General features: G+C 39.2%; 3 protein-coding genes across 6 annotated transcripts in view; all 3 read right to left on the bottom strand.

Annotated features, from left to right (window-relative positions):
* The window catches only part of eea1 (early endosome antigen 1), a 19767-nt gene extending 13191 nt beyond the window's left edge, over positions 1–6576 (bottom strand). The window contains exons 1-11 of one of the 3 annotated variants that reach the window (XM_068602862.1): positions 6445–6576; positions 3977–4054; positions 3742–3854; positions 3577–3631; positions 3421–3486; positions 3265–3295; positions 3081–3185; positions 2671–2792; positions 2115–2270; positions 1509–1523; positions 1170–1286 (exon numbers count right to left, since the gene is read on the bottom strand). In XM_068602862.1, the coding sequence (XP_068458963.1) occupies positions 1170–1286; positions 1509–1523; positions 2115–2270; positions 2671–2792; positions 3081–3185; positions 3265–3295; positions 3421–3486; positions 3577–3631; positions 3742–3854; positions 3977–4054; positions 6445–6468 (882 nt within the window). In that variant the 5' untranslated portion in view covers positions 6469–6576. Of the gene's footprint in view, positions 1–1169; positions 1287–1508; positions 1524–2114; positions 2271–2670; positions 2793–3080; positions 3186–3264; positions 3296–3420; positions 3487–3576; positions 3633–3741; positions 3855–3976; positions 4055–6444 lie in introns of those variants that run through there. The other 2 variants (XM_068602863.1, XM_068602864.1) reach the window with 2 other exon arrangements.
* Positions 6577–6697: 121 nt separating this feature from the next.
* Positions 6698–17871, bottom strand: nudt4a (nudix (nucleoside diphosphate linked moiety X)-type motif 4a). The gene is made up of 5 exons (XM_068602948.1): positions 17533–17871; positions 13000–13110; positions 10627–10671; positions 10238–10325; positions 6698–8453 (listed from the first exon to the last, which is right to left on the bottom strand). Exons 1-5 carry the CDS (start codon positions 17629–17631, stop codon positions 8224–8226), a joined length of 573 nt encoding a protein of 190 aa, XP_068459049.1. The 5' UTR covers positions 17632–17871; the 3' UTR covers positions 6698–8223.
* Positions 17872–20864: 2993 nt separating this feature from the next.
* On the bottom strand, positions 20865–25481 carry ube2na (ubiquitin-conjugating enzyme E2Na). 2 transcript variants are annotated; one of them, XM_068602716.1, is made up of 4 exons: positions 25323–25481; positions 21962–22208; positions 21438–21578; positions 20865–21281 (listed from the first exon to the last, which is right to left on the bottom strand). In XM_068602716.1, exons 1-4 carry the CDS (start codon positions 25350–25352, stop codon positions 21235–21237), a joined length of 465 nt encoding a protein of 154 aa, XP_068458817.1. In that variant the 5' UTR covers positions 25353–25481; the 3' UTR covers positions 20865–21234. The 2 variants fall into 2 exon arrangements, with proteins under 2 accessions (XP_068458817.1, XP_068458818.1); XM_068602717.1 differs by lacking the exon at positions 25323–25481 and adding an exon at positions 25141–25278.
* Positions 25482–26688: the final 1207 nt, after the last annotated feature.

Genomic DNA, 26688 nt, shown 5'->3' with positions numbered 1-26688 from the left:
GTTTAGGAACTACGGGAGTGATAGATGTCACCTTGTAGGAAGGAAAGCCAGGGAGCAAATAAATAAAAGCAACACTATAAACTGTAGCAATAAAAAACATTGATTTCTGACTTTGTTTGATGGGGGAGGGTCTTAAGAAAAAGTAAAAGTATTGATAGTGATTGAAAGGTTCGGCCACACTGTAAACATTTGTCTCTTCAGTTTGCTGTCAAGAGTAATGTGATGTGTGGCATTTCAAGGGAAAGCTTTACGACACAGGACTTAGAATACAGTGAACTGGCAGTAAACTTGGAAACATGGTGATAAAGAACATAATGTTGTTAATAGTGAAGCATGCTAGTGTGACAGGGCACCTGGATTTCCAAATCAACCTCTGCAGGCCACCACATCAGTTGGCCAACATTATCAACCCTCAGCAGACACTTTATCCCCTCCTCTTCTGTTCATCCATGTGCTTCTCACGGCCTTGTTGCTGAGTTTTTCTTGTGTCATTGTGATAGCTCTCTGCTGGGTCTCTCCTCTCTAATTCTGGAGTTACAGACCAATGAAAACCCCTGTTTATCGTTCACCTGTCTGTTCTTTAATCCTTTGTGAATCACTGTCTGCTCCATCTCTTTTGTCTCTATTCACATAAGATAAGTATCTGTATCATATCTCAAGGTATCCTGTTGTGAGGAGAAGCTTGGGGTGGGAGCAACACACTGTAATCCCCCTCTCACCCAAAAACCTACTTGGCTGAGACAGCACTGCCCGGCCTGATGTGGGAGGATTCAATCTCTGGCAGTAACCCTTAGCCTCCATGGCTCATGTCCTATTGCGCCAGTGTAGTTACCTGTGATTGTACCCCCTGCTGGTTTAATTATAGAGCTGCATGTGGTTTTTGTATTAACAAGTCTGGCTTGGCAAAGAGAGCTGGTGACAGCAGGGCATTGTGATGGGGCCTGATGCTGGGCAACAGAGGAAAGTTCACTGCAACTGAGAAGATGTGCTCTGTACTTGAGGGGCGGCTGGCAAGGCCTATTAACATTACTGAAATAAAAGTGAATCGTACACAATCATATGCTATACAATGTGTGGCAGATACTTTAGCAAACATATTTGCGCTGCAGTAATCTGCTTTATGTCTGTGTCTCATGATGATAATATTTGTAGTTGTTGTTGTGTGGTACCTGGCTTTGCTGCTGCAAATTATTCAGATCGCTCTGCAGCTGGTGGATCTGTTGTGTGTAGACAGCTGCTTCCTGTGGACCCTTCTCCAGCTCTGCTTTTAGTTGGGATATGGTCATCTGCAATACAATAGACACACACCTTACACTCTTTGTGCAAAACATTAAGTGGACATTTAAAGAACTGAAACAACGCTGTGAAGGAATGTCATAAAAGAAGAAAACAAAAACATAAATGAGTAACAACAAGGATTCAAATGCACACAAAAACCCGCTCAAACTTAGAGTAACTCAAAAAGATGAAATCAGAGTTTGGGGCCAACTTCAAACAACATGTTTTACCTCCAGTTTATGAATCTTGAAGAAACAGTGAGTGTTGTGGAAGGATACAGTGTGTGAGGAGCAAAAGAAGAAGGGAAGGGAAAGAGAGACACGTACAAAGGTGAGGCACAATACAACAGCAAACGTCCAAACTGCAACTCAGAGCCAGATGCTACGGGGAGTAGAGAATAAACGATCGAGTACACAAACATTTACCACACTAAATTGTGACAACATTGTGCTGCAGCAGCATTACACAGAACATTGTATTCAAAATAAGGCTTGTGTTTTTGTATAGTGTTTGTTTACTGTTTCAAGGCTCACATGAATTGTTGTGTTGTGTTTTAGATGCAGTGTTTACACGTCATATTTCAAAGCTGTTTCTGAATATGTATCTTACCACTACAGTTGGTGGGCCTGAGTAAATGACGAGTTCAATTTAAACAACGACATCTGTATTTCACATCAACACTGCAATCTGGCAGATCATTATGCAAACTGTGGGAATGTGCAGATGTTTACGTTATTTAGGGAGGAATGGCAACATATCGCAACACATCAGGAAAAAGCTAAAGTGAGAATCTGCAGAACTACATTTCACTAAACCAGGTGATTTGGTTTCCTCACCTCTGAGGTAGTGTAGTTAGCCTGCAGCTGCTCATATTGTGATTTGAGGAGTTCAGACTCTTCCTCCCTCTCCCGGGTCATACTGTCCATCAGCGTCTGAACCTGCACCAGCTCCTTCTGCAGTACCTCCACATCCTCCACTCCCGGCCGCTGCAGCTAGGGGGCAGAACAGAGACACTGTGTTAGTGGCAGACTGTGGGAACAACAGGAGTTTTGGGATCAAAGTCAATCGAAACCAGATTCTCAGTGATAGCTGAAAGTATTAAGTGTATATGGATGTTTCTTTGAAGCTTCACAAACAAACCTATTTTCACCTATAAGATTGAAGTTCTGTTTCATGTTTCCATAATAATGATGAAGAGATTGTCTGAGTAAGATCTGCTTTGATTCTTCTGTCACTCAGCTTTCAGCAAAAAGGATTTTATTCTATCGATTCAACGTTATTCTTTCAGACAAAAGCAAAGCATTCATGAAAGGTCACCAACAAGTATTAAGTATGACTCAAGCCTGGTGAGAAGAGAATAAATACTTAATGGAAACTTTGTGTGTGCTGTACCAGTTCTGTTTGGAGTCCCTCCTTTTCCTGCTTCTCTTTCTGTAGCTGTTCAGTCAGTTGGCCCATCCTCTGGTCAGCAGCCTCCCGTAGGCTCTTCTCCTCATCATAGCGGGACTTTAAGTCTGTCACATTCAACAATTCAAAATATGTAATCATATCCCAATAAAAACTTTAAAAAAAACACCAACTTGTTTACATCATTCAACTGACTTAAGGAAAACATTGTCGATGTAAAATGCAAAACGCAAGCCTTGAGCCTATAAAAAAACAAACAAAGGAACAATTTACGCAAGACAAAACACAATGGATAGATTGAGCTAAAGAGTGGTTTAGTACAAGAGTACTTTAGTGTTGTTAAATGATGCAAAACTACAGAAACAGGCCTCCCAGTATCCTGGCGCCACACTAACCTACTATCTCTGTGGCCAGCTGGGCAGCCTTCTGCTCAAACAGGTCTTTCATCTGCTTGATGTTGAACTTTTCTGTCTCTGCTTCATTCAACTTCTTTTCAAGGGCTGAGAAAAGAGCACCATATATTAATGCTTGATGCTTGGCATCTTTTTCCACAGTTATATCACGTATAATATTCCATACCTGAATCATCTGAGCTCATCTGTCCATCATTCTGTGGAAAGGAGGGAAATAGAGAAGCATGTACAGTAAGAGTAAGCATTTCCATCATGTTTTATCAAGCAGTTTTATATTCATAAATTCATTATAAAATATATTAAAACATCTTGAAGGAATTACTTGCTTCAGTTGTCCTTGGACTTTATCTAACTCCTTCTTGAGCTCTTCAGAGAACCACTTTTCCTCCTAAACAAGTGAAAACAGAGATGCAAAATAAAGTATTTGTATAAACCGACCATTGACAGAACTCTCTTGGGTTGAGAAACTCCACCTCACCTTGAGAGAAACATGCAAGTCCTGAACTTCTTGCCGCAGCATTGTAAGGTCTTCCCTAAAAAGGAGGAAATAGCTCATTCACAAAAATATATAAACTAAGATTATGTCGCCATAAGTGTCACTCAATGTCATACATTTTGTGACCGTAACATCTCTAAATCTCACCGAGTGGGGGCCATATGAGCGGGTAGGTCTCCGGTATCATGGAACAGCTCATAGTGCTTAAACAGCTCCTCTGCAGAGTTGTGAGACTTCATACATTGAGGACAGATGAAGCCCTGCACACAGAAACACAAGATAGCATTCAACCATTTGATAATAACTTCTTCAATTCAATTTTGCAGATCTGCTTCAAGGGTAGAATGAAATGCTAGTCAATCCGGGTGTCCGTCCATGTTACCTCAGACGTCTGATCGTGGTTGAGATCTGTGCTGGGCTGCTCTGACTCTGCATTCTGAGAGCCTCCCTTCCCAGGAGTCTGAGGAGCAGAAAATAGATTGAATTAATAAGAATGTATAACAGCACTCTCACACAATAAGACTGAAACAAATGTTGTGCAAACAAATAGATGTTGTATAAGACAGTTGTGTTGAGATCAACAACCCTGTAGTATGTGGTGACACCAGTTCCTCCAGTTGCTGTACGGCGCTGCTGAAGCGTTGTCATGATTGTATGTAAGCAGCAGTTAAGTCCAGCCACAAATTCCTCATCGGCTTGAGGCCGACTCTGATTTAGACACTCCACAACACTAACATTATTGTTTTGCAACTGCTAGATTTCTCTGTCATTTTATTTTGCACTCGATCGTCACAAGCCTGCCGCAGAGTAGCATCCCAACAGCACGATGCTGCCACCACCATGCTTTATGGGAGGGATGGTGTGGGTCTGGTGATGTGTGGTACTTTGCTTGGCACCAAACATTTACAAAAGTAATATCTCATGAGCACAGAACCTTCTTTAACTTCGTTTCAAAGACTTCCATGACTTCTGGCAAACAATAGCCCAAATGTCATAAAAGGTTGTTAATTTTAAGAACCACAAGGCTGTAACTGGTGAAGCCGCTCAGCAAAAGTATGCACAGCGTCTCCCTTTGCTTGTGTTCTTCTCAGAGAGCCTGCTTGTATCCTTCACCTGTCCTCCCTTGTGACTTTCAAATAACCTTATTGCAAAGTTTTGTTTTCATGATACAATTTTTGCAAAGCCACCTTCCGGATAACAAAAACAGTAAACAGATTTCTGTTTTATTTTATTTTTTTTAAACAGTATTTGACATTAAAAATGAATAAGCTGATTGTATATGCTTTACTTCAAATCTGCTCAGTCCAGTGGCTTGAGGCACAAAGACATGTTGTGGTAGTGCCACTGATGGATATTCACAAAAAGGGTTTACTTAGCCTGGTGATAGTCTGCGTAAATGAATCAGGTGAATACTTGGGTCTGTGTGTTGGGAGGAGGACTTAAAGCACTTTGAACTGACTCATTTCAGAGCAATAGAAAAACACTCCTTTGAAGGCAGGCTAAGTATTTTTACATCATTGAAAAGCTTAGAAATCACACAAACGACACACATAAACAGCATTACACTTACATAACAAAAAACAAGACTTATTTATTCAACACAGGTCTTGTGCATCAATGAGTGCTACCACCTAATACACAATTAAGCAAAGCGTTTTAAACAACCATAAACAAAAAAAATCAACAAATTATGGTCATACTAGATAGATAAATAATACAATTATTTTTTATTTATCTTGACAATTTGATATGTAATGTATGACATACTATAATCTTGTAAACCAATTCAGTGACTCACTAATGTCATGATACAGAGGACAGATGAGGCCCAGAGGAGACCATCCAATTATTTTCCATGTGCCCCTCAACCCGTAATAATGCATGTGTTGTCAACTACACTGCTTTAATAATTAACTACTACTTTATGTCTAAATGAAGAAGCTACGTCATTCTTAATATGAAATATTATTTTGTGTTGCTTTCTTGACGTTTGCATTAAAATCCCTCGGGAGGTCACAGGTCCTAGTCTGACAGTCCCTGATCTAACTGCATGTTGTAAAATGGATTTTCCTGGTTACAAGGAAGGAACTTCAAAGTGTACACAATGATGCAGGTAACTTACGCAATGCATTGTGGTAAATGTAGTCCGACAGCTAGCCAAATAGCTAACCTCTTACTCCCACATAAAGGCTAACAAGCTGACAAGCTGGCAATTCATCCAGACAATGTCACCATTAATATTATTACGAGCTTCATTCGCGTTAGTTAAAACAAATGCTTTGTTTCAAGTTGCGGTAAAACGAAACTGACACCGCTCTTCCCAACAGTCAATTTCTGGCTAACGTCAGCGTTAGCATTTAATGAGTGGACGATGAATTAACCTGCTGCTATAACATAGCTAGCGAACGAGAACCGTGACAATAAAATGATTCAAGTACGTTAGCTAGCTAAGTTATGCCTCGATTAACACTGGAAAGTAGAACACGTCGACTCATAGTTTGCTACTGCATTACAGATTGTAGGTGCTAGCTTGTTACATCCCTGTCAGGAGTCACGTTAGCGTCCACTGACCGAGCCAAGTTAGCTTTTTGACGGCTAGCTGTGTCAACCCCACACAGGGTGCGCTTGATATGCTCATTCCGATCTGACGATGTAGCGGTGTTTTTTTTCCAATCGAGGAACTCCCTTTGCGAAAAAAAATAACCCCGCCCACCTACTCCAAGCTGTCTTTTAAAACGTGCGTACCCACCATGAAAACAGACAAGGATAGGCCTGTTTCTCCCGAGGAAAACGACTCGACTTTAACCAAACAAAAGCGATACGGTTGACTTTGTTGAACCAAAAGCTTACCATTTGAAGTATCCGTCTGAGCATGGCCTCGTCTGTGTTTTTCCCCGAACACAAAATCCAATCAGTTTTCGAAATGCAAAGTTTCCGTCGCTGTTCAACGAACACCTGACCGAGCTCAGACAGCAGCGGCGAATGGGCGGGTCATGGGGAGGATGGTGAAGCAGGACACACACACAGTCTGGCTGTATTCAAGATGACACAAGAAAGTATTGTCATAGTCCTAGTGCATTGATTAAAACAATGTCGCAAAGGGTGCGATCAACAAACGTTTTATTTATTTAAAGGTTTTATATACAACACCATGGCACACTGCAGACAAGTCCAGTCACAAAAACAAATAGAAAAAAAATATTTATTATAGAAGTTCATCAAGAAGAGCCAATGATATTCAATAAACGGATTTTTTTTTTTTTTTTTTAATTGCACTGACAAAAGAAGTCTGGCACACTGGCCATGACTTCAGGTCATAGTTTCCTGTTCATGATGCAATGTTGTTTTTTTTCACTTTGAAAACATAAATAAATAATGTCCTTCAATGCAAACTAAATACTGTACATTTAATTGTAACAATTATTTCAACATCCAATTGTTTAAAACTAACTAAAACTTCAAAAAATATGATCTGGTTTCTGCATTGTATGTCAGTGCAGATTGTACTGCTTCCAGTAAGGTCTGTTGCGTGTGAGGTGAAAATTGTGTCACAATTTACTTTTGTTTATAAAGGCACTTGTAAAAATCAGACTAAAGCACATTGTAATTCACCGGTAAAACAAAAGGCTCTCAGCCCAAACAATAACAGGACAATTTGGCAAATGGACTTAATATTTGAGTGTCTTCTGCAGATATGTATTATTTATTGTATGGTACAGTCTGTACTGTTCAATAGTCTTTCTTTGGCACATTTACTAGTTTAGATTGCTGACTGCAGTTCTGCTAGTATATAGGAGCTGATATTTTTGTAACTACCAATACACTGTTATTTGTTCAATTTAACAGTCAGCCTGACCACATTAACTGTATATACAGACCAAATGGTGCTTGAAGAAGACTCCAAGTCTTATTTATTGTGTTGGCTGATATGATGCCTTATCTTGGGGACAGCATTACACTGTTAGAAGTGACTAGAGATAACAGTGTGTGCACTTGTAAACTGGTAATTATAGGAGGAGAAATGTTGTTCACACTTCTATCAAAGCAGACTTTGCCCTCAGCGTTCATTGAACAAAATACCTTTATGAGACTTGAGTTGTAGTCAGGTGACATTTGTTTTTGCTGCCCAAAAGCGTCCTAACAATTCACCAAACAAAAATGTAAAAAAGTGACTCATTCACATGTAAGCGTATCTCTTCAAAACAGCTTAAAGAGGGAAATTATTTGGCACTGAGTCATTGTGGGGGCATGACTTCCTCTAAGAGCAAACACTTCCCAAGAAACAACCCAAATGTGTGCACTGTTCGTCAAATATTCTGCACTAAAGACTAAACAGGACCAACGCTGCAGAAGCAACTCACTGAGAAAATCCATCTAAAGCTAAATGCTTTTAAAGGAAACATTTGCTTCATTAGTGGTTGATATTTGTTAAAAAATATACATATAAAATCTTAAATATACTTGAAAAACATGTTGGCACTTCTTAAAAATGGGTTTCAAATCAGTTTAAAGGAAGTCCATACTGTACATATTAAGAGGCTGCGTTAGTAATGCAATCAATGCAGAAGTCCTTTCCAGATGTCCATTGCGTTGCTCTCTTAAAAGAACTGCTTGATGCTGGGGATGGTCCTATATGTTGGTTACATCTGAGCCCTGTGTGGAGCAAACAACATAGTGATGAGGCGTGTTGCTGTCCGTCACTTGGGAGCTTGGGCTGTTGTCATTAGTCGGGCTACACACAGGACCACAAGGGGGGATACAGGTGCTGGTGAGCCTGCACAGGTACTCTGCATGGACAGGCTTGTGGCTCTGCAGCACCCTGATGGCTTCCTCAACCTTGAACCACTTCCTCTTCCTTCCTGTGAAAACATTCAAGAGAGCACAAGGACTGCTCATCAGGTGTTTGGTGCTGTGCTCAATGAACCTTCATCAACAACCATGGATTACACTGAACGTCGTTGGGATTGATCCTGAGACCATGTGGTTATTGATCTGTCAGAATTTTGCCGTTTGGGAAAAACAATCGTTGGATGTAGCCTTCCTATTTAGATGTTGGAAAGGTGTGGTCAGAGGGGTTTCAGAGGCTGTTTGAAGATCGAACAAGCCCTTTGTTTTAATCATATTTACCCTTTTAACTACACAACCAATTACAATAATTTGAACTGCCGTCGTTCATATTGTTCACTTCAGTGTTAATTAGCTTTAGTGTTTAAGCTTGAAAAAAGACATGCAAGAAGCCAGAAATAAATATTTTCCTACTGATTCTTTACCGACTAATTTACACATTAGTTGTTAGCCATCAGTTTGTGGTAGATGCATTCCTGCTGGAAGCCTGTTTTACGTTATTTATTTTTTATGATTGAGGTCCTTTTGCTTTGTCCTTCAAGTGTGCAATTTCTTTCCTTTAGCGCCACCATTTTCAGAGTCTTCTTGATCTGTTACTCCCACTCATCCCCGGCATACCCTCACTCAGTTTCATGATTTGTTGACCGTAAGTAATTCTAATAACCTTCACTAAAACTTTTTCACAGTGTTACTGAGCAAAATATTGCTAAGCCACAATAGTATACAACACACTGAAGAATAAACTGTTCAGCACTCAAGTCTGAGTGGAAATGGACATTCCTGACCTACTTCAGTCAGTGTTTATGAAGTCCTCATGTCACCAAACATTCCTCAGAAAAGCACCTTCCATAAAAACAATGTGTCCCGTAAACCGTTAGATGGGAGATATTCATAATTCAAACCCATAATTTTCTCCAATTCTATTCCAAATAGCACTTTAGAAAGGAATTCTATTATTATCATGTTGAAGTACACTGGCCTTTCAGTAGAGGGGGAGAGTAAATTAGACCAGGAAGGAGGGGGCTGTGGTGAGAGAAGAGAACTGGAAAACAACAAGCATTCCTCCCGTTTGCAACAGACTACATTTGATCTTCGTTGGTGAAGGGAGTAAATTATCACAATCCCTTTTTTCCAGAGTAGCACCAGATTAGCAATAGTTAACCTTTTGGTTTACTAAATTCAAGAAAAGCATTAGATTTAAAAAACAAAACATGGTTAAAACATGTCGAAACAGATTTTCTTTGAAATATACAAATATAAATAATTTAACATTAATCCACATTACAGGCGACATTATTGTTCAATAGGCAAATTGGGCAGAATTAAGTAATGAGGGAAAATATATACATTTTAGGGCTGATGATTATTTTTATAATGAATTATATCTGAACTGCAAAATGTTTGAAATGCTGATGCCAAAGCCCAGAGAGACATCTTCAGATATAATTCTACATGTGTAGTGGTAGTTAAATTAGGAGGACACAGTGTTGCTGTTACACTGTATATTGGGTGGTTTGACTTTCTGGTTAAGTGCGTGTCCCAGTTTACAAAGTGATGACTGGAGACCCCGACAGTTTTTCTCAACCTTCATCAACATCAACAAGATAGTCAGAAAAACTTCTGTGTGCTATTATGATTGTGCACAGAAATATTAAGATATGTGTGATGATAGGATTTACGCATAAATGTTCTAATTTGCCTGAAAACCCAAATGTATGGGTTTGATAACCTAAACATAAACACCTGGAACTAAACTAATTAGTTGTAAAAATGTGTGTTTTCCTACGTCGAGACATACCAATTGTGACAGAGTCCTCCCAGTCTTCCACTGTTTCCGTCACTATGAGGGTAAAGACGTACGTCCTGTGTTTTCTGGTTTTATTGTGCTGCAAAGGTTTAGACGAAGACACTTCTTCACATCACTGCAATAAATTGTGCAAATGCAATGCTGACAAAGTTTTCATTTACAACAAAGACATGATGCTAACACTGTACTCAACTTCTTTACAGTCTCTGCATGAACTAAAACTGGCTGATTCTGAGAACGAACACAAAAGAGACATGTAGGCATCCGAGGCACGATACTAGGGTTACCAGCTAAGATTATACAATATTTGAATCAGTGTTATATCATGAGTTATATGCCATGTAAAAATATATTATACATTTTGAGTTTGACAAGTTTACCTCAAAAATCCCGAGTAGTCTGCCAAGTTTTCCCTTCACACCCGCCTGTACACACACGAAGAAAAATAACCGAGAGTCATTCAACATATTGCCTGAACACTGGGTTTGATTTCTATTCAGAAATTGTTACTATTAAACTTTTCAATATTCAATATTTTCTCACAGCTGCAACACAGTAAAAATATGTGACCTGGTATTGGGAACAGCTCGTCTCTGTTGGAAATGGTATGTCTTATTTGAACATGTGTCCCATTTAGTAAAGGTAACGCTGTGTACCACGGCATCGCCACAAGCCTGTGAGGCAGCGTAGCAGAAGTGACCAGCGAGACCTAAACATGGTCCGATGACGAGACAGGTGAACTTCACAAAAAGAACAAGATCCTGTTCTGTTTGTGTGAAAATTTACTTTTTTCTCAATGGGCCACTAAAATGTTCACTAACGAAAAGTTAGCGGCCACTGAATGTAGCTTTGGAAATGTCATTGACTAAACCTACTTTAGGTTTCCAACATGGTGATCGGAAACACACAACAAGTTCCAAAATCAATGGAGATGATTAGTCGGGTAAAAAATAAAATCAGCTTTACAAAATTACTCAAATTCAGATGTCTACCTTCCTATTAGATACTGAACTTGTTCATGAGCAAAAACTAGATTTGAAAGAGCCATATTAGAGTGTATCAATGGAGCCCGGCAACATGAGGAGAATACTCAAAGTCAGCAGATACTGATGGCATTTATCATCATTTTGTAAAAACAATTAGCTGGCTGAGAAACACACAAGGCATTCCAGGAGCTCATGACTGTGTTCGGCCTTTGCTGTGTGGCATATTTCAGACTTTGCATCTCATTGTAGAATTGTCGGGATCATTTAGGACGCCGAGAACAAACAGAGACCATTTCTGCCAATTCCATACCACATACTGATTGTATACAGTATATTTTCGACGTGTCTTTATAGTATATTGTTTTTGCGCTAAATATACAAGAGATTCAAATACAACTTAACAAATGGAGCTCATATATTGTATCTACTATTTTGCATGTTTTCCAAGATCTTTCTGGAGCAGTTTAACCATAATTTGCTATTTATTTTTAATTTAGTGCAGCTGCAAGCAGCTCCTCATTTTCCGTTGTTCATAACTCTGTGGTAAAATGGTCTACATCAACAACACACTCAAAAATCAAGCTGTTTTTTCACTATGCATGCTCTTGACTTGTGTCCTTTTTTTCCAGTGTGAACACATTACATATTCAAAACCTGCTGAGAATTCATTGTGTAGAATTGAGATATAGCTATTGTCTATATTAGGGATAATATTTGCAACATATTCGTTAACTATCTTTGCTTTGTGATTATGAAAAAAACAGATGAATTTGAAAATCTTTAGATAGTAAGGGGCAAATCTCACACGAGCACAAATTAAATCCATCACATTGACATTGAACTTGACAACAGGGTGTTGAACATGACGTTTTGAATTGTTTGCCTGCCACAGTAGTTAGTTCGCACCTTATCTATATTCAGGTACATGTCTGGTGTGGGAGGCAGAGGATATAGAAAGAGGTAACTGGAAACCCTTCCCAAATGCCACAGCCATACTTCAAAACTGTCAGCACACTTCTATCTAAGGCCGAGGCTCACAGTGCGCTGCACTCCAACTACCAGCAGCACCCACTGATTCAACCACAGAACAACTGACTGGCATTGTATGTATCACTGCCCAATACTTCTGTCTCTCAGTATTGGCTACAATATTTAGACTCTAACTTTCAAAAACCATTGCTCCACTCACTTAATGTTTCTGATAATGATCATGGGTATCTTCTAGTCTGAATGTGCCAAAAAGTATTTGATCTTTAACCTTATCTCTACCTATCCAAGTTAGGAATATGAGAATTCCTCCTGCAACCAGTGTCACCATTTGTGACAGTGACACATTTCTGCTTGCGTTATGAAAGGCAGATTTTTATTGCATCAAACACATTGATATCTTAACCTGCTCTGTGTTTTTTAACAACATCAACACGCATCATACAATGCATGTTGTAGCGGAGATCTTCTCTAAAGATACATTCACGTGATGTGAAGTTCTAACAAGTTCTGAGTTTGGGGGATGCTGCCTCCACACCAGAGAACTTTTGAGAATCACCACATTGTGTTTACAATGCCCTTTTACACAATATTCATATTTGCCTCCTTTTGATCTTCTTTTGTATTGTATTCTTTGGAAAATGGTCATCAGTAATGTCAAGTGTATCATGCAACCTTTAGTGAAACATGCAAAACCACCACTGTGACTTGATGGTTTTAGTTTTAACAGTTCCATCATGTTTGTGCCGTCTTCTTCGTCTCTTCCGTGGATGAGCTTACCTCTTCGTAAACCTCCCTGACGGCGGCCCCACAGGGCTCCTCCTCAGGCTCCATTCCTCCTCCTGGCACGATCCATTGGTCTGGATGACGACTGCTGCTCACCAGTAGCACCTGCCAGGGAGAAAGCCAGTCATTCACTTCATTTACTTATTGCAAGATGAGCATAGTGGTGCTGAGCATGTTATGCTGTTTGCCACATCATTAAAATAAGTGAATCAGCCTGACTAACGGTTGATGTTTCCTAATTAAAAGTGCAAACAGATACACAAGAAAAACACATAAAGACACCATTAGATTTACTTTTTTTCTGTGTGTATGAAACAATATTTAATTTTATATCACTTTTCCAACACTAGATCATACTTTACCTGGCTGAAAGTGCGTGTGATCACAGGAGGACACAAAAAAGAGGAAGGAATAGTTTAGGTGGATTTTATATATATATATATATATATATATATATATATATATATATATATATATATATATATATATATATATATATATATACACACACACACACATATATACATACTATAATTAAATATCATGAACAACCTAAAAATAACATTACAATGACATTCATAGTCGCCTTACACTAATACGTTTTGTTGATTATTTATTGTTATTGATTAGTTGATTTAATCAACAGATTTGTAAAACTGAGTTTGTCCCCAAAGAATGACACCTAAGCACCACATTAAATATTGTGTTTACCAGAGATGTTAGTTATGAGGTATTAGTTTATTGGACATAAGTCATTCACGATGAAAAAAGCATAAAGAATGACTAATCGACAGAAGAGATAGTCGGCTAAACCAAAACAACTGACCAAGAGGCCGCTGCCCTTGAATTCACTCGGAAGTCAAATAATAACCTCTCCAAAACAGTCCCACAAGTAACATTGCAGTGACCTATTTCTGCCATCATTGCTTATCAAATAACAAACAAACTTTCGTTTGAAAAACGGGTAACGATAAGGCATTAAAAGACTTGAGGTGCTATAAAACATGACAAGGTGACAAACCTGCAGTCAAAGCTGAAATAATCTAACCAAAGCCACACACTATGTTTAACTGACCTCAAACCAATGCAGTTTGGTCTTTTTTGAGCACGGTGCCCCTCTGGAGATGCAGTCACTTGACCTTAAACCCTATTCTGGCCTCACACTGACCCACATCAAGTTCACGTGTGAATAGTTGCAGAATTCTTTTGGACACATGACACGTAAGGAATAGCTCTCTTGACAGCGAAGATTAACTCAAAACAAGCAGCGTACACACATGGTATAGTATAGGTGAACATGACTTTCCCAGCAGAGGTTTCCCAGCTTTAAGATGTGTCTGCATTCCTTCTGAGACCTGATCGTTCAAGCATGGCAGATTTATGAAGAGCAGTAATGATAACATCTTCACTGTTGTCAAAGGTGGACTCTATTGCCCAGGAATGACTGTGATGAGTGAAACTTCACGCTGTGGGACTTGGCTTGACTGTAACTCAAGTCCAGATCAGGAGTATGATGAAAACAAGAACTCTTAGGACTGTTAGGAAATTCATTCAAACATTATTTTGACAGTCTTATTGTTCGCTTGGCTTATTGAGTCACCAACCTCGTCATTATTAAGCACACTTTATAACAATCAAAGATCTGCTGTTTCGCTGCTTCAGATGATTGATATAATTCCTTACATGCATGTGGGTGTGTCTGTTCTTGCCTTTGCAAACACCCCGGAGACAGCGTAAGATATTCTTAACACAGGCAACTCTGTCAATATTTATGTATGGGTAACAGGTGAAGATAGAAGGTACAAGTGATTCAGCTGTCATGTAATGCCACAGTCAATGAACTGAATCTGCAGTCGCCACTTACGAACTAAAACCTGTAGTGTCTCTACCTCACCGGTTCACAGTACCCTACTCTTTATGAAGACATTTTAAATAAGCAATACATTAACTTGAGTGCATGGTAAACATTGTCATGGGAAAATTGTTATGGGCATTTATATGAAAAAGGCAAAATAAAGATGCCAAAAAGGATGCAAAAGAATGTTGTACTGTATGTGAAATTGATGAGGTGTGAAGAGTTTTCTGCGTGATGCCTAATGAGGAGGTGGTAAATGAATCACTGCAGAGGTTGAGAGCAATCTACTCTGCCCTGTAATCGCCCTGCAGATAGTGCAGGGCCCTGGGGCTCCAGAGACACTCTCACTGACACAAATGTGCACAACACACACACATGCATGCGCAATTTCACACAAACACCACGTGAAACACGTAGGCACTTCCACCTAAGCAGCTACCCATAAATACACACACACACACACACACACACACACACACACACACACACACACACACACACGCACAGCTTTCAAAAACTACTGGATCAGCAGTCGCCTTTCTGTATGAAAACAAGAGAGCTTAGTGGAGGAGGTTAATGACCCCAACATGCTGCACACACCTCAGTGAGAGCTCTGTCCAGATCCACATGAGCTTTAAAAAGGTGATCAACACCAGATCCCAGGTCCCAGCATTTTAAAAGACAGTGGAGTTGTGTTCCTTTCATATTACTATTATTTCTGGTGGAGTGACACAGAGACACAGATATAGGCTTAATATGAACTTTTGTACAATAAAACACAAACCAAGACTCCGAAGCGCTCAACACAATCCATGTAGTTTTATTCATAACTGTTCAGTGAAAACATACTGTGATGATATGAACATACTCGCTGACTGCTGCTGCAATTGCTACAGTGCCAGGCGATGTAACTTTGTTAAAAATTAGTCGCTTTTGAAACATTTTTTGGGGATTATTTCAGCTTTATCATATTTTACATATCTTGTTGCTATTAATAATATACCGATTGAAACCATATTTCCTCGCCAAAATACTATATATTATTTATCTGTCGCTGTCTTCCTGCACTCCAGCTGACATGTTGAGGAAGTGACTGCACAGCAGGCATGCAGACTGGATGGATAGTTTACCACATAAAATGTGACATGTGCATTTCAAAGCGTAGATTGGTAAGAATGAAGGCTGAGATCAGCATGGCATGTGACGTGAGACCTTTTCATCATCCTCCTGTGCGATCAACAATAATGAGAATAACTTTTAGCATATGTCAGCACTCTGTTCCAGACACGCAGGAGCTATTGGGTGAGAGTTAGTGATGGGGAAGAGGAGAGGGTGGGAGCACGAGGAGCAGGAAAGTAAATCTGTCAGGGGACAGCAAGTCCCCTTGTTTCTATAAATTGCAGTGGATAGGTCACTTGGTGTTTAGCACACAGTGTAACACTCAACCGCCCAACCAGCCCCCTTCCCTCTCTCCCTCCCACACACACACACACACACACACACACACGCACATCACAAGTGGTCCTGAGATGGGCCTGGGTCAAAAGACAAGCCCGATCAGACAACCCGTGCCCTAATGTATAACTTCCTCCATATTAATGTAGCCTTAATTACTAACCAAATAACAATAATAATAATTTCAGCAGCATCAAATTAAATAATGTATGTTCTATAAAATGTCTCTACGCCTTACATGCTAACCTTTCAGAGTTAATGTCAACTGCAGAATAAGTCTAATGTTCAACGCTGGCTATTTGTAATGTCAGTCAGCAAAAAGTGTCTAACATTTGAAATTATCTCAACGTTCCTCATGAGCCACATTAATCAGCAGGATGCATTTGTTATGAAGATTTGATGTAACATGTCACATTTGATGACCAACTGTAGAATCCACTTCTTGGATTTAAAGATAGGCATTTTTGCGTATTTGTGTACGTGTACAAACTGAGCGGATGGGTAAGTTAATGTTGCTGACACATCATGTAATACCGGGTAAATACTAATTGATTATTACAACATTATCATAGAACAGTTTCTTTTTTTAAATGGATATTGTAAGACATGCAGCAACAGAGTGCAGGAGTTGCGTGTCGCCTCAGCAGAGGACGAGTGATCACAATGACTTGTGTTCATATGGAAATGACCCTACATCAGCTGAAGCCAGTGCACATTAGAAAACAAACACCACCCAGTGTAAGGATGTAGATGCAATATGGAAAATATCAATGTCATGAATACAAAAAGGCTGGGGTGCATTGAATAAATATCTCAACCAAATGCATGCTTGAAGGTGCAGCACAATGCCAACCCCTCTGCCAGAAGAGTTTGCACTGCCAGGACACAATGAGGATGCCTCGTACCTTTATTAACTATGGGTTATCTGGATTTACTCGTAGACAGGAAATTAAAATGATGGTCTTCTGCTGAGAGCCGGTTACAATGAATGCCAGCTTGTGAGACCCCTTGTTTTTTCTTAGGTCAAATGTTTTGGATTTCAGCCAAGGTAAGTCCACCTCTGCCCAACACGTCCAATAGAGACGAACACCGATGAGTCTCGTTACTGGCGGACTTAAGTAGTAAAATGGAGACTTTGTTAAATATAAAGCCCGTTATTCCCCTTTGCAAACAGTGTATAACCACCAACTTAAGCCGTCGACGGACACCTCTCTTACCTCGTCCTCTTTTTCAGTTTTAAAACACAAACACGCCGCTCTCCTCTTGAACCCCTCGCCATCGTAAGTCCTGATCTGGTTGGCCTTAAACTTCATCATTTATGTTCCCAATCGTCGAGCGTTCAGTTTTCTTTTTTGTTTTGTTTTTTTTGGCCTCGGACAGAGAGAAGCGAAAATCTGGATTCAACCAGACGCTGGAGAAAAGTGTCTGTCCGAGAGGGTGGGAGAGCCGGAGCAGCAAATCTCCCGAAATATACTCCCAATTTGGAGCTTCTTCAGATAGCGCCAGCTGCAGCGTGTGCGCTAGGCTTCATTCATCCCTGGCTGCTCGTGGTGGTGAACCGGAGGCTCTCCCGTGGTGGCTCGGTGCCGCTGTCAACACGCATGATTCAACTAACTCGCTCCCATCTGGGGTCGGAGGTGCTACCAGCTGACCTGAGAGCTGCGCAACAAGCTGCCTGTCAGCTCCCGCGTTACTCGTTCATCATTAACGAGACGATGCGCCAACACACGGATAAAGTGTCTTTTATCCCCAGTGTGGAACTGCGGATAAAAGACACTTTATCCGTGTGTTGGCGCGGGCGGGGTTGAGCACGGATAATTGTCCGAAAACGTCGTGCGCGTGAGTAATGCTGCTTTCAAGTGCCACACTTGAGCACCTCGACCCTAAACTAAGATACTATGAGGATAGGATAGTTTGAATGTATTTTTCATTTGAGAAACTGAAAAAAAGAGTTGTATTTCCGAAAGTATTATTTTAAACTAATCAATAAACCCGCTGGATCATCCCACTTCTTAATTCCCCCATTTTTAAACGGGGGAGTGGGTCAAAGTGGGTCACTTATGTTCACAGAAACCAAAAGCATACATATATATATATATATATATATATATATATATATATATATATATATATATATAGATATAGATATAGATATAGATATAGATAGATAGATAGATAGATAGATAGATAGATAGATAGATAGATACACACACACACACACACACACACACACACACACACACACACACACACACACATCACAACTAAAAATGATTGCAGTATATTTGCATCACATTTATTTTCACATCAGAAATGACACGCTGCCTGAAATCCTATTGGCAACCGACACAACATCTTTACCAGTTGCAATTGGATTCGCATGAATACTAAACTTCACTGAACAAGGCAGTGCTGTTCCCCGCAGTTTAAAGTTACGGTCAAATAAACCAGTTCTGTTCAGTAAGGCGGTAACATTCACTGGTTGTTGTTTACAGCTGTTTACAGCAGTGTTCATCTCCATGTGAAGCTTGTAATGCAGCTGCTGCTGAGTATAAAGTACCAAAGCTCAAGGCTTCCCTCTCGTGGACGTGGATGTCTATAAACCGCAGGATGTGTTCAAGGATAAAAATGTTGAGAGGTGTTATGCAGTGACAATGTCTGATTAGCTGGGTGTATCAAAAGGACACCGGTATCTGGCTGAAACCAGAACAAGAAAGTGTTTTTTAAAAAGAGACAAAAGTCTTGATTGTTATGGAGTAACAAATGATCCTGACCCAGAGCAGCACTGTGCCTCAAATGAGGATTAAAAGGTAACGCACTCTTTACTAACATGTCAGGCGCATGACAGTATGAAGGCTGCATCTCAGGTTTTATTATTCTGTTTAGAGAACAGTATGACTTTATGTACAGTATGCTTTATGCACTACACAAGTAACTTTTAGTGCATTAAGGGAGAGTCCTAATTGCATGATGCTATGAAGCCAGAACAGTAAATTATAATAATACCATTTGTACAAATATGTGTTTTTTGGGGCCCACACGGACACCTCCAGTACCCAGCAGGATTCATACTGGGCCCATTGCAATCCTCACACACTGATGAAATAACAATTCACTGGCAAATACTTGGGGAAACAACTGAATAAATCAAATTTAGAAATGTAATAGCTAAATAGTCATAGTACCATAAGTCATGTTTAGTGCAAACTAAGATATTCTATAATACCAACCATACCTACTTACTAAAATAAAGATGTGTTGGTAGTTACAGCTTTACTTATTTGTGGAAAGTAATAATTAAATCATATACTATATTTAATGAAAATGTTTCTTTACTTACTAATTCCACATTACTTGAGTATTCAAATGATGTGCTACCTTAAACTTCTACTTTACAATTATTTTTCTCAAATTTGATGGACAACATTGTATTTTTTAATCCACTACATTTATTCAAAAACTAGACTTTCGGTACTTGTTTCTTATATGTATAGTGCAAAACATACAATTAACATAGAAAGATCTGCACAACCACACAGGTGTTTTCATGGCTTACAAGCTAATGTTGCGCAATGATGGGAGTTATGTGGTTATGAAATTCATGCACTAAATAAGTGATTACGATGTTATCACTTATTTATCCTGTTTGCACACACCAATGCAATCCTGAAAAAAAGGTCTAAAGAGGCAAAAGATTTGTCCCATAAAAAAATATACCAAGGCAACTATTTATTAATCAACAGATTTTATTTACAGAACATAAAAGTATGCAGGTGGGCTATTTCATAGCATTATGAGAGCAGAAAAGCATTTCCTACCCAAATTAATAGAAACAATGACTTTAGAACCGTAAATTTCACAAACTTTACCGGCAACAAACAATCACCGCTGTTGAGAGTAAAAGCCTTCACCGATCTTTTGGAGTTTGGTCCCGTAACAACGAAGCGTCTCCTCTCATCAACACCAAACTCACGCTATGACCACACTCCTGCCAACTGACAGCTCAAATGGAACCACTGCGTTGTGAAATTAATGTCATTGGAAGAAGTAAACCACCATTTTGTAGCAGTACTGTGAGGAAGCAGAAAAGTTATTAGGACGTAGCAAGAAAGATTCACATATAAAAGACTGGATATGGTAATAAAAAACATGCTAAAACGAAGGAACCATCCGCGATGTCCAGCCTACCCTCCACAAACCTACAGCTTACACTCAGTTCAAAAGGTTAATGTGACAGTGCCAGGCTTAGTTGGGTTTTTAGTCATATTATTTTGTATTTAACACAGCCAGATGTGACTTAAAGAAGCAGGGCTACAATAGTTGTATGCATCCTGTTGGACTATCTACACAGCACAAAACTCTATTCAGCCTCCAGGTGAGTGTTTACACAAAGTGGGCTAGTAGAAGTTAGCTGCTTTAAATAAACAAAACAGTTACACAAGAAAACAAAGCTAAAAGAAATGTAAAAAGTATACAATATTAACATCTCACCAATCCCTCCTCCCCACCTACTCCCCTGCTCCAGTACCCCAAAACCCACCCTCCCCAAAAGAAAATGTGAGGCGTAGGACCCTTTTCCCCCTTTAACATGCTTTTTAAAGCTTCAGTTGAAAAACTGTTACCGACATTAATGAGCAAAGAAAGAGTGGCGAGTAGATCTAAAAACCTCTGACCATGCCTTTGAACAGTAGTGAGTTAGAACAAAGATGAGTCATTTCATCAGTGAGCATTAAAATGACCAATTATCAGCAGTTGTTTTTTTCCTTTACAATATATTCATGTTTATTTTATAATATATATGCATGTATATGTACCACTGTGTCCTTTAAATGCAAATTAAGTAGGTAAAGGTCTTGTCAGAACATAAGGAGTTTTGTTCACACTTGATTTCCACTTGTATCTCCACTGGCTGGGCTGCTCTAGATGTCATTTTTGCTTCCAGCGTAAAGCCTGGTCCATGACTTAGCTGTAAAGCAAAAAAATAACAAAATACACATGATGAATACGGGCCACTAAATTATATCTATATTGCACTTTTACAAAGACTGCATTAAGACATGTTTATTGTATCCCTGTACCTTGAAAGGATGGAAAGTGAAATAAACCAGATCGTAGCTCTCACCCATTTCTATGGCTTCAACTTCACTGGACTTCCACTTCTCTGCAACGTCATTTGCAAGAGGATCATCAGGGTTGGGTGCACTTAGTAACGCCTGGATTGATAGCAGCACAGTGCGAATCTGGAGAGCTGGCGACCATTTATCTGAGAAAATGAAAACAGAGGGATTATTTGAGAACAATCGAGACTAAGAAAAGCAAGAGGTACAATAGAGAGTTTTAAGCTGCAAAGGCAACAAAGAGATAGTGCTGCAGTAGTAGTAGTGCCACAAAGCTCCAGTTAGGGGACACAAGTGTAAAGCAAAAGGCCTTGATCTTTTGAGAAAGATGAAATCGGCAAAGCCCTCATTTCACTTACAGGCCAAACATCAGACAATACAATACATACAGACATTTCTACAGTAACAAGCCTGAAAGGGAAAAGACATATCTTCTGTCAGATGAAAACTTTTTCTTTAAGTTAAAGCGAGATGTAAACCATACGCAGCTGGCCGAGCATAAACTGTGACATTACAGAGTTTAGCTTACCTTTCAGAATGTCCAGACATATTCTCCCCAACTTGTCAACATTGGGATGATATATTTTGGTCATGAAGCGTACTTTAGGAGCTGCCATGGGATATTCTTCTGGTAAAAAAAGCTCAAGTTTAAATGTGCCCCCTTCGAAAGGTGAGTCCTGAGGTCCGGCAATGACCACATGGAAGTAGCGGGCGTTGCATTCATCTGGCTCTGCCCTGATGCCTGGGACAGGCTCTGCCATCAAACGTTGAGTTTCCTGGCACAGAAAGAGACAGACATTGTGGTTGGTGGCACCATATTACAAGCTGGTGCCAAAGTGCTTTCACTTTGCACTGCAAGATGAGGCGGCTTTCTGGCAGACCTGTGTGTGCTCGGAGAAATTTTAGAACTCTATATTACAGTAAATGATTACAGCTCCTAGTGTTCAGGTGGGGCAGGTGCACTCAGACGCAATTGCATTAAATACTTAGATTTTTAAAAAGTGAACCAGTAAGTTAAAGGGGGGTGCCATTACACATTAAATCTGGATTAAAGTATTACATGCTCATCACTGTAGTAACTGCAGACAGTTGGAAACAGTGTGTACAGCTTAGTTATAATACATTGTGTTTTAAGCATTGCAGTTAACTGCACTGGTGGGAACTACACAACAGTAAATATAAAACTATCTGCATTTTTATAAAGAGAAACAACCATAGAAATTAATATTTGTAAAATTTTTCAATTCAAATTATGAATTCCAAAAGATGTATAAAAGCCCCTGCCCCACCTGAGAGCTACAGAAAAGTTATGAGCCACGACTATTCTCACAACAGAGATGTGGCAGGAGACAGGCTGCTTGGCTTTTATCCTCTCACACAGAAGGGAGGGCGGCTTTGACCGCAGTATTGGCTCAGTGCTGTGATTCTGAAGACACTGTGCACTTTGCAACACTTTTTTTAGAGGTGACACTGACTGTGCACCACATGAGACCATTACTTTAATTCCCATCAGCCACTGCAGCAAAGCCTCTCCCAATTCACAGCGGCAGCCAAGTGACCTACAGAAACATATATTTACTATGAAAGAGGGGCAGGTATCTTAAATATATCTTGTGGGATGCATGAAGCAGCACGAGTGACACCTGATATGAACAAGAAAAATACATTTAAGCTCACTGCAAATATGCACGTCATTATATAAACTGCAGGATTGTCAGATTCTCAACTCTCAAATGTACAAACTCCAAACTGTAGTACTGATACTACAATTATTCTGCTATGAGGCCCTTTGATTGTTTTCCCAATCTAAAAACACAGTAGTAAAAACACTCTTTTGCCCATTTGATATGCAGGCTTGAGATATAGATGCATTATGCCTGGCAACAAACAAACAAGACATAAATAGCAACTAGGGACGAAAGATAGCATTAACTAAAGCTTGCCAAGAGCCAGCACTTGTTTTTGGTGTTCTATTCCTGAATGAAACTGAGAATGAGATTCCTGAAATGTTTCAGATAACCCATAGACAAAACCATGCAGTGAAAACACAGACGGGAGAGGGGCTCCCAGTCCCAGTCACACGCTCTGAGGGCTCAAGGGCTCCGTGTGCTAAGTACTGTTCCCAGCCCTTCCACCTTTTCCCACCAACACTAGTCTGGGATCTGCTTACTCACCCACCTGTGCAAACTTTTCTTGAACATTATGTTTCTAATGCTTTTCGTATTGAATCCTTTACAAATTATAAGCTGTAATTCTAAATAATGTGGTTTACATACAATAATAATAATAATAATAATAATAATAATAATAATACTACACAGAATGCATGACTGTCAGTTGCATAAGTACATCAAGAGTACGCAAAGAAAAAGGAAAGGGTACAAGGTTTCTGTAAGGCCTATTAAAACTATATTAAAAATAACAAAGTATCAAGTAACAAGTTCACAAAAAGAAGACTGGTGAAGTTTTCTCCAGAACATTACAAATTTTATAAATGAGGAATTGTGGCTGCTTGTGAGACTATGGAAATAGTTTCAACACATCACCCTGGTCTCTGGGAACTTAAAAGAGACATTATGGTCATTTCAGAGTTCATACTTGTATTTGAGGTTTTCACTACAACATCTAAACATGTTTACTTTGTCTCCTACTGCCTGTTTGAATATACCAAGATTCACCCACTCTATGAAAGGCTCCATTTCCGCATATTTCAACATAATTTCATTATGGGCCCAATGTCAGCTGGGATTAGCTCCGGCACCTTTGCGACCCTAAATAGGATACACTGTTTGGATATTAGAAGAAAAAAAATAGGCTGTGTGGATTTCTCCATGGATCCCTTTTTTTTTAAAGTGAGATTTTGAAAATCCCACTTTTTTTTATTTTTTATTTTTTACTAAATTAGACTTTAAAAAGGTTCAGTGAATAGAATTGTATTTGTCAGACATGGAATATAATATTCTTACATATAACATGAAATAAGCGTTTCACATGGGAAGTGGGAAGTAGGGGGTACTTTTTACATTTTACAGGCCAAATGATTAAGAATCACATTTAAATAAAATGGTGAAAACATGAAGTGGGATGTGCAGAAATTACAATACCACTATTTTTCAAAGGAAGAGACAGCTCCCAGGCGACAGTGACCATACTGTAGCTAGCATATTGTTCAAGGCAGGGGACGCCAATGAACAATATTCACCAATGTAGCAGCATCTTTAGTCTTCTGAGCCTCTTTGGCTGGATGGCCAAAAGATGCTGATGTTGCCCCAAAGAGTCGGTGGGCAAAAGTCTGCACTGGAAGTGATTTCTGACCACAGTAGCAAACGTTTCATCCATACAAATTAGCTAGGTTAACCATATGTATGACAAACTTGAGAACTTCAATGACAGACGAAACTGTGCCAAAAGAAAAGACTACAAAAGGACAAACCTCCCACCTTAGCTAAAAGCCCGTATGCTCAGATAACATAGCATAACACTAGGACCAGCCTAACAGGCTAGCTCTAGCCTCGTCCTGCTTTATGTCAGAAACACAAACAAAGCTCACGAACTAGCTGGTGTAGCATTGTTAGCTCGGCATTTAGCACGCATCATCGACACACGCTGACCAGAAGCAGTCAAAGTACACGACTGTGCTTTAAAAGTACATATCACAGGCAATGTATCCGCCATTTTCTCAAACCGTTGATTTTATTTTTAACCCACCGTGTCACGGAAGTTACATTAGCCAACTAACGTCAGCGAGCTGGACGCTGCGGCTCGCGGACTGACCCGTGAAGCGGACGAGCCGTTGGGCACCGAGCGGTGCGAGTTGAGACGGTGGATGTGGCAGTTTGGGCCGTGACAGAGAAGTGACATGTGCTGTTGTTTGAAGTGTGAAATATTACCTTAGAGATCCTGCGGGGCAGTCCTGCCATCTTGTCTTAAATGCGGGGTTGTTTAGCTCTCAGTACCTTCTCTCTGTCGCTAGCATTGACAGCAAACTCACGTCTTCCGGGTTCTCTCGTCTACATCATGACAGTGTATGACGACGACGATGATGATGGAGAAAAGCTCGTTTATGAAAAGACATAACATCATTATCGAGCCTGCATTAGAAACAAATGAGAGAAATACACCTGAAAAACATTACACAAAATATAAAAACACTTTTTTTTTCAGAGAATAACTAGAATTCAGAGAATAACTAACTAATTCCAGCAAGACTGAACAAGAGGGAATCATTTATATGTTTGATGGCTCATATTGCATTACATTTTTGAAAGACTAGGACATATAAATTGGGCAAAACAACACATGCAATCAGGATTAAAGGTAAAAAAAAAAATTAAAAAAAATTATAAATAATATATCATAACCTACTTTGAGTGTGATACGTTTAATTTTCCTGATTCAACACCATCTTGTTGAAAAATTATTCATATTTTTCATTGTTATGTGTCTTATTTTGATTATTATTAGTATTGTTATAATTATTAATATTATTATTATTATAACCTTCTGATGTAGCTGATTTTCTTCCTGTTATTTGAAATGGTGTCGGATGGTTTCTACATTTAAAACAATTTTACAAACAATCTGACATACCATTTTAAATAATAGAATACAATCAGATAGAGCAAGTCTGCAATTGTACATATGTTGAAAGAAAAACGTATTTACTCTTAATCAGTTACTGTTTCACTGTTATATTCAGACTTATCATTGAATTGTCTCTGTTGTGCAATTATTTTGTTGTCATGTGACCATTTCTTGCAAACTCCATGGGTTGATGGGGGAAAGGTTCACGATTAGGCCAAAGACGTCATGAGGGTTTTTGTTAGTGGGTCATGATGTTTATTTAAGAGGTGGTCCTTTGAGAGATTGTTGAGCAGCCTTGGATATACAACTAGTAAAGCAACATATTGTATTTCTGTCTCTGCTCCTTCGAAGAATAAATGTACTTGTTTTAATAATTTTACTCTGATGTGTTGAGTGAATTTTTCTAACAACATATATTTTATATTTATTAATAAGGAGTACAGTAATTTACCAGCAGATAAATCAGATTATGCCTGCAGATAGCATCGCTTGTTGAATTAACATACAATCTGCAACTCCTCCTCGTAACTTTGGCTAAATTAATTGTTAATTAATTTGTTTTTAATAAAAAGCGGAACAAAGATATTTTGGAGAACATTTTAAAGATTTTCTGATATTGAAAGAAGTTGTATGTTTATTCATCTTCTCATTATAAACACAACGCTGTAATGT

This window comes from Clinocottus analis, unplaced genomic scaffold (genome assembly GCF_023055335.1).
Source record: "Clinocottus analis isolate CAN_PGR_092001 unplaced genomic scaffold, fCliAna1.0.p SCAF_6, whole genome shotgun sequence".
Lineage (NCBI taxonomy): Eukaryota > Metazoa > Chordata > Actinopteri > Perciformes > Cottidae > Clinocottus > Clinocottus analis.
Note: the sequence above shows the minus strand (reverse complement) of the source record. Positions and strands in the feature narration are given on the sequence as shown.

What these genes read in the sequence shown, in the direction of transcription:
- nudt4a (XM_068602948.1), bottom strand. Translation starts at nt 17,631, where the DNA reads ATGATGAAGTTTAAGGCCAACCAGATCAGGACTTACGATGGCGAGGGG. An exon ending in TCAGGGAGGTTTACGAAGAG is followed by an intron (nt 10,672 to 12,999) that starts GTAAGCTCATCC and finishes GTGTGTGTACAG; the next exon opens with GCGGGTGTGAAGGGAAAACT. An exon ending in GGAGGACTCTGTCACAATTG is followed by an intron (nt 8,454 to 10,237) that starts GTATGTCTCGAC and finishes ATGTTTTCACAG; the next exon opens with GAAGGAAGAGGAAGTGGTTC.
- ube2na (XM_068602716.1), bottom strand. Translation starts at nt 25,352, where the DNA reads ATGGCAGGACTGCCCCGCAGGATCTCTAAG. An exon ending in TGCCCCGCAGGATCTCTAAG is followed by an intron (nt 22,209 to 25,322) that starts GTAATATTTCAC and finishes TTTCTGTGCCAG; the next exon opens with GAAACTCAACGTTTGATGGC. An exon ending in AGTTGAAGCCATAGAAATGG is followed by an intron (nt 21,282 to 21,437) that starts GTGAGAGCTACG and finishes TTTGCTTTACAG; the next exon opens with CTAAGTCATGGACCAGGCTT.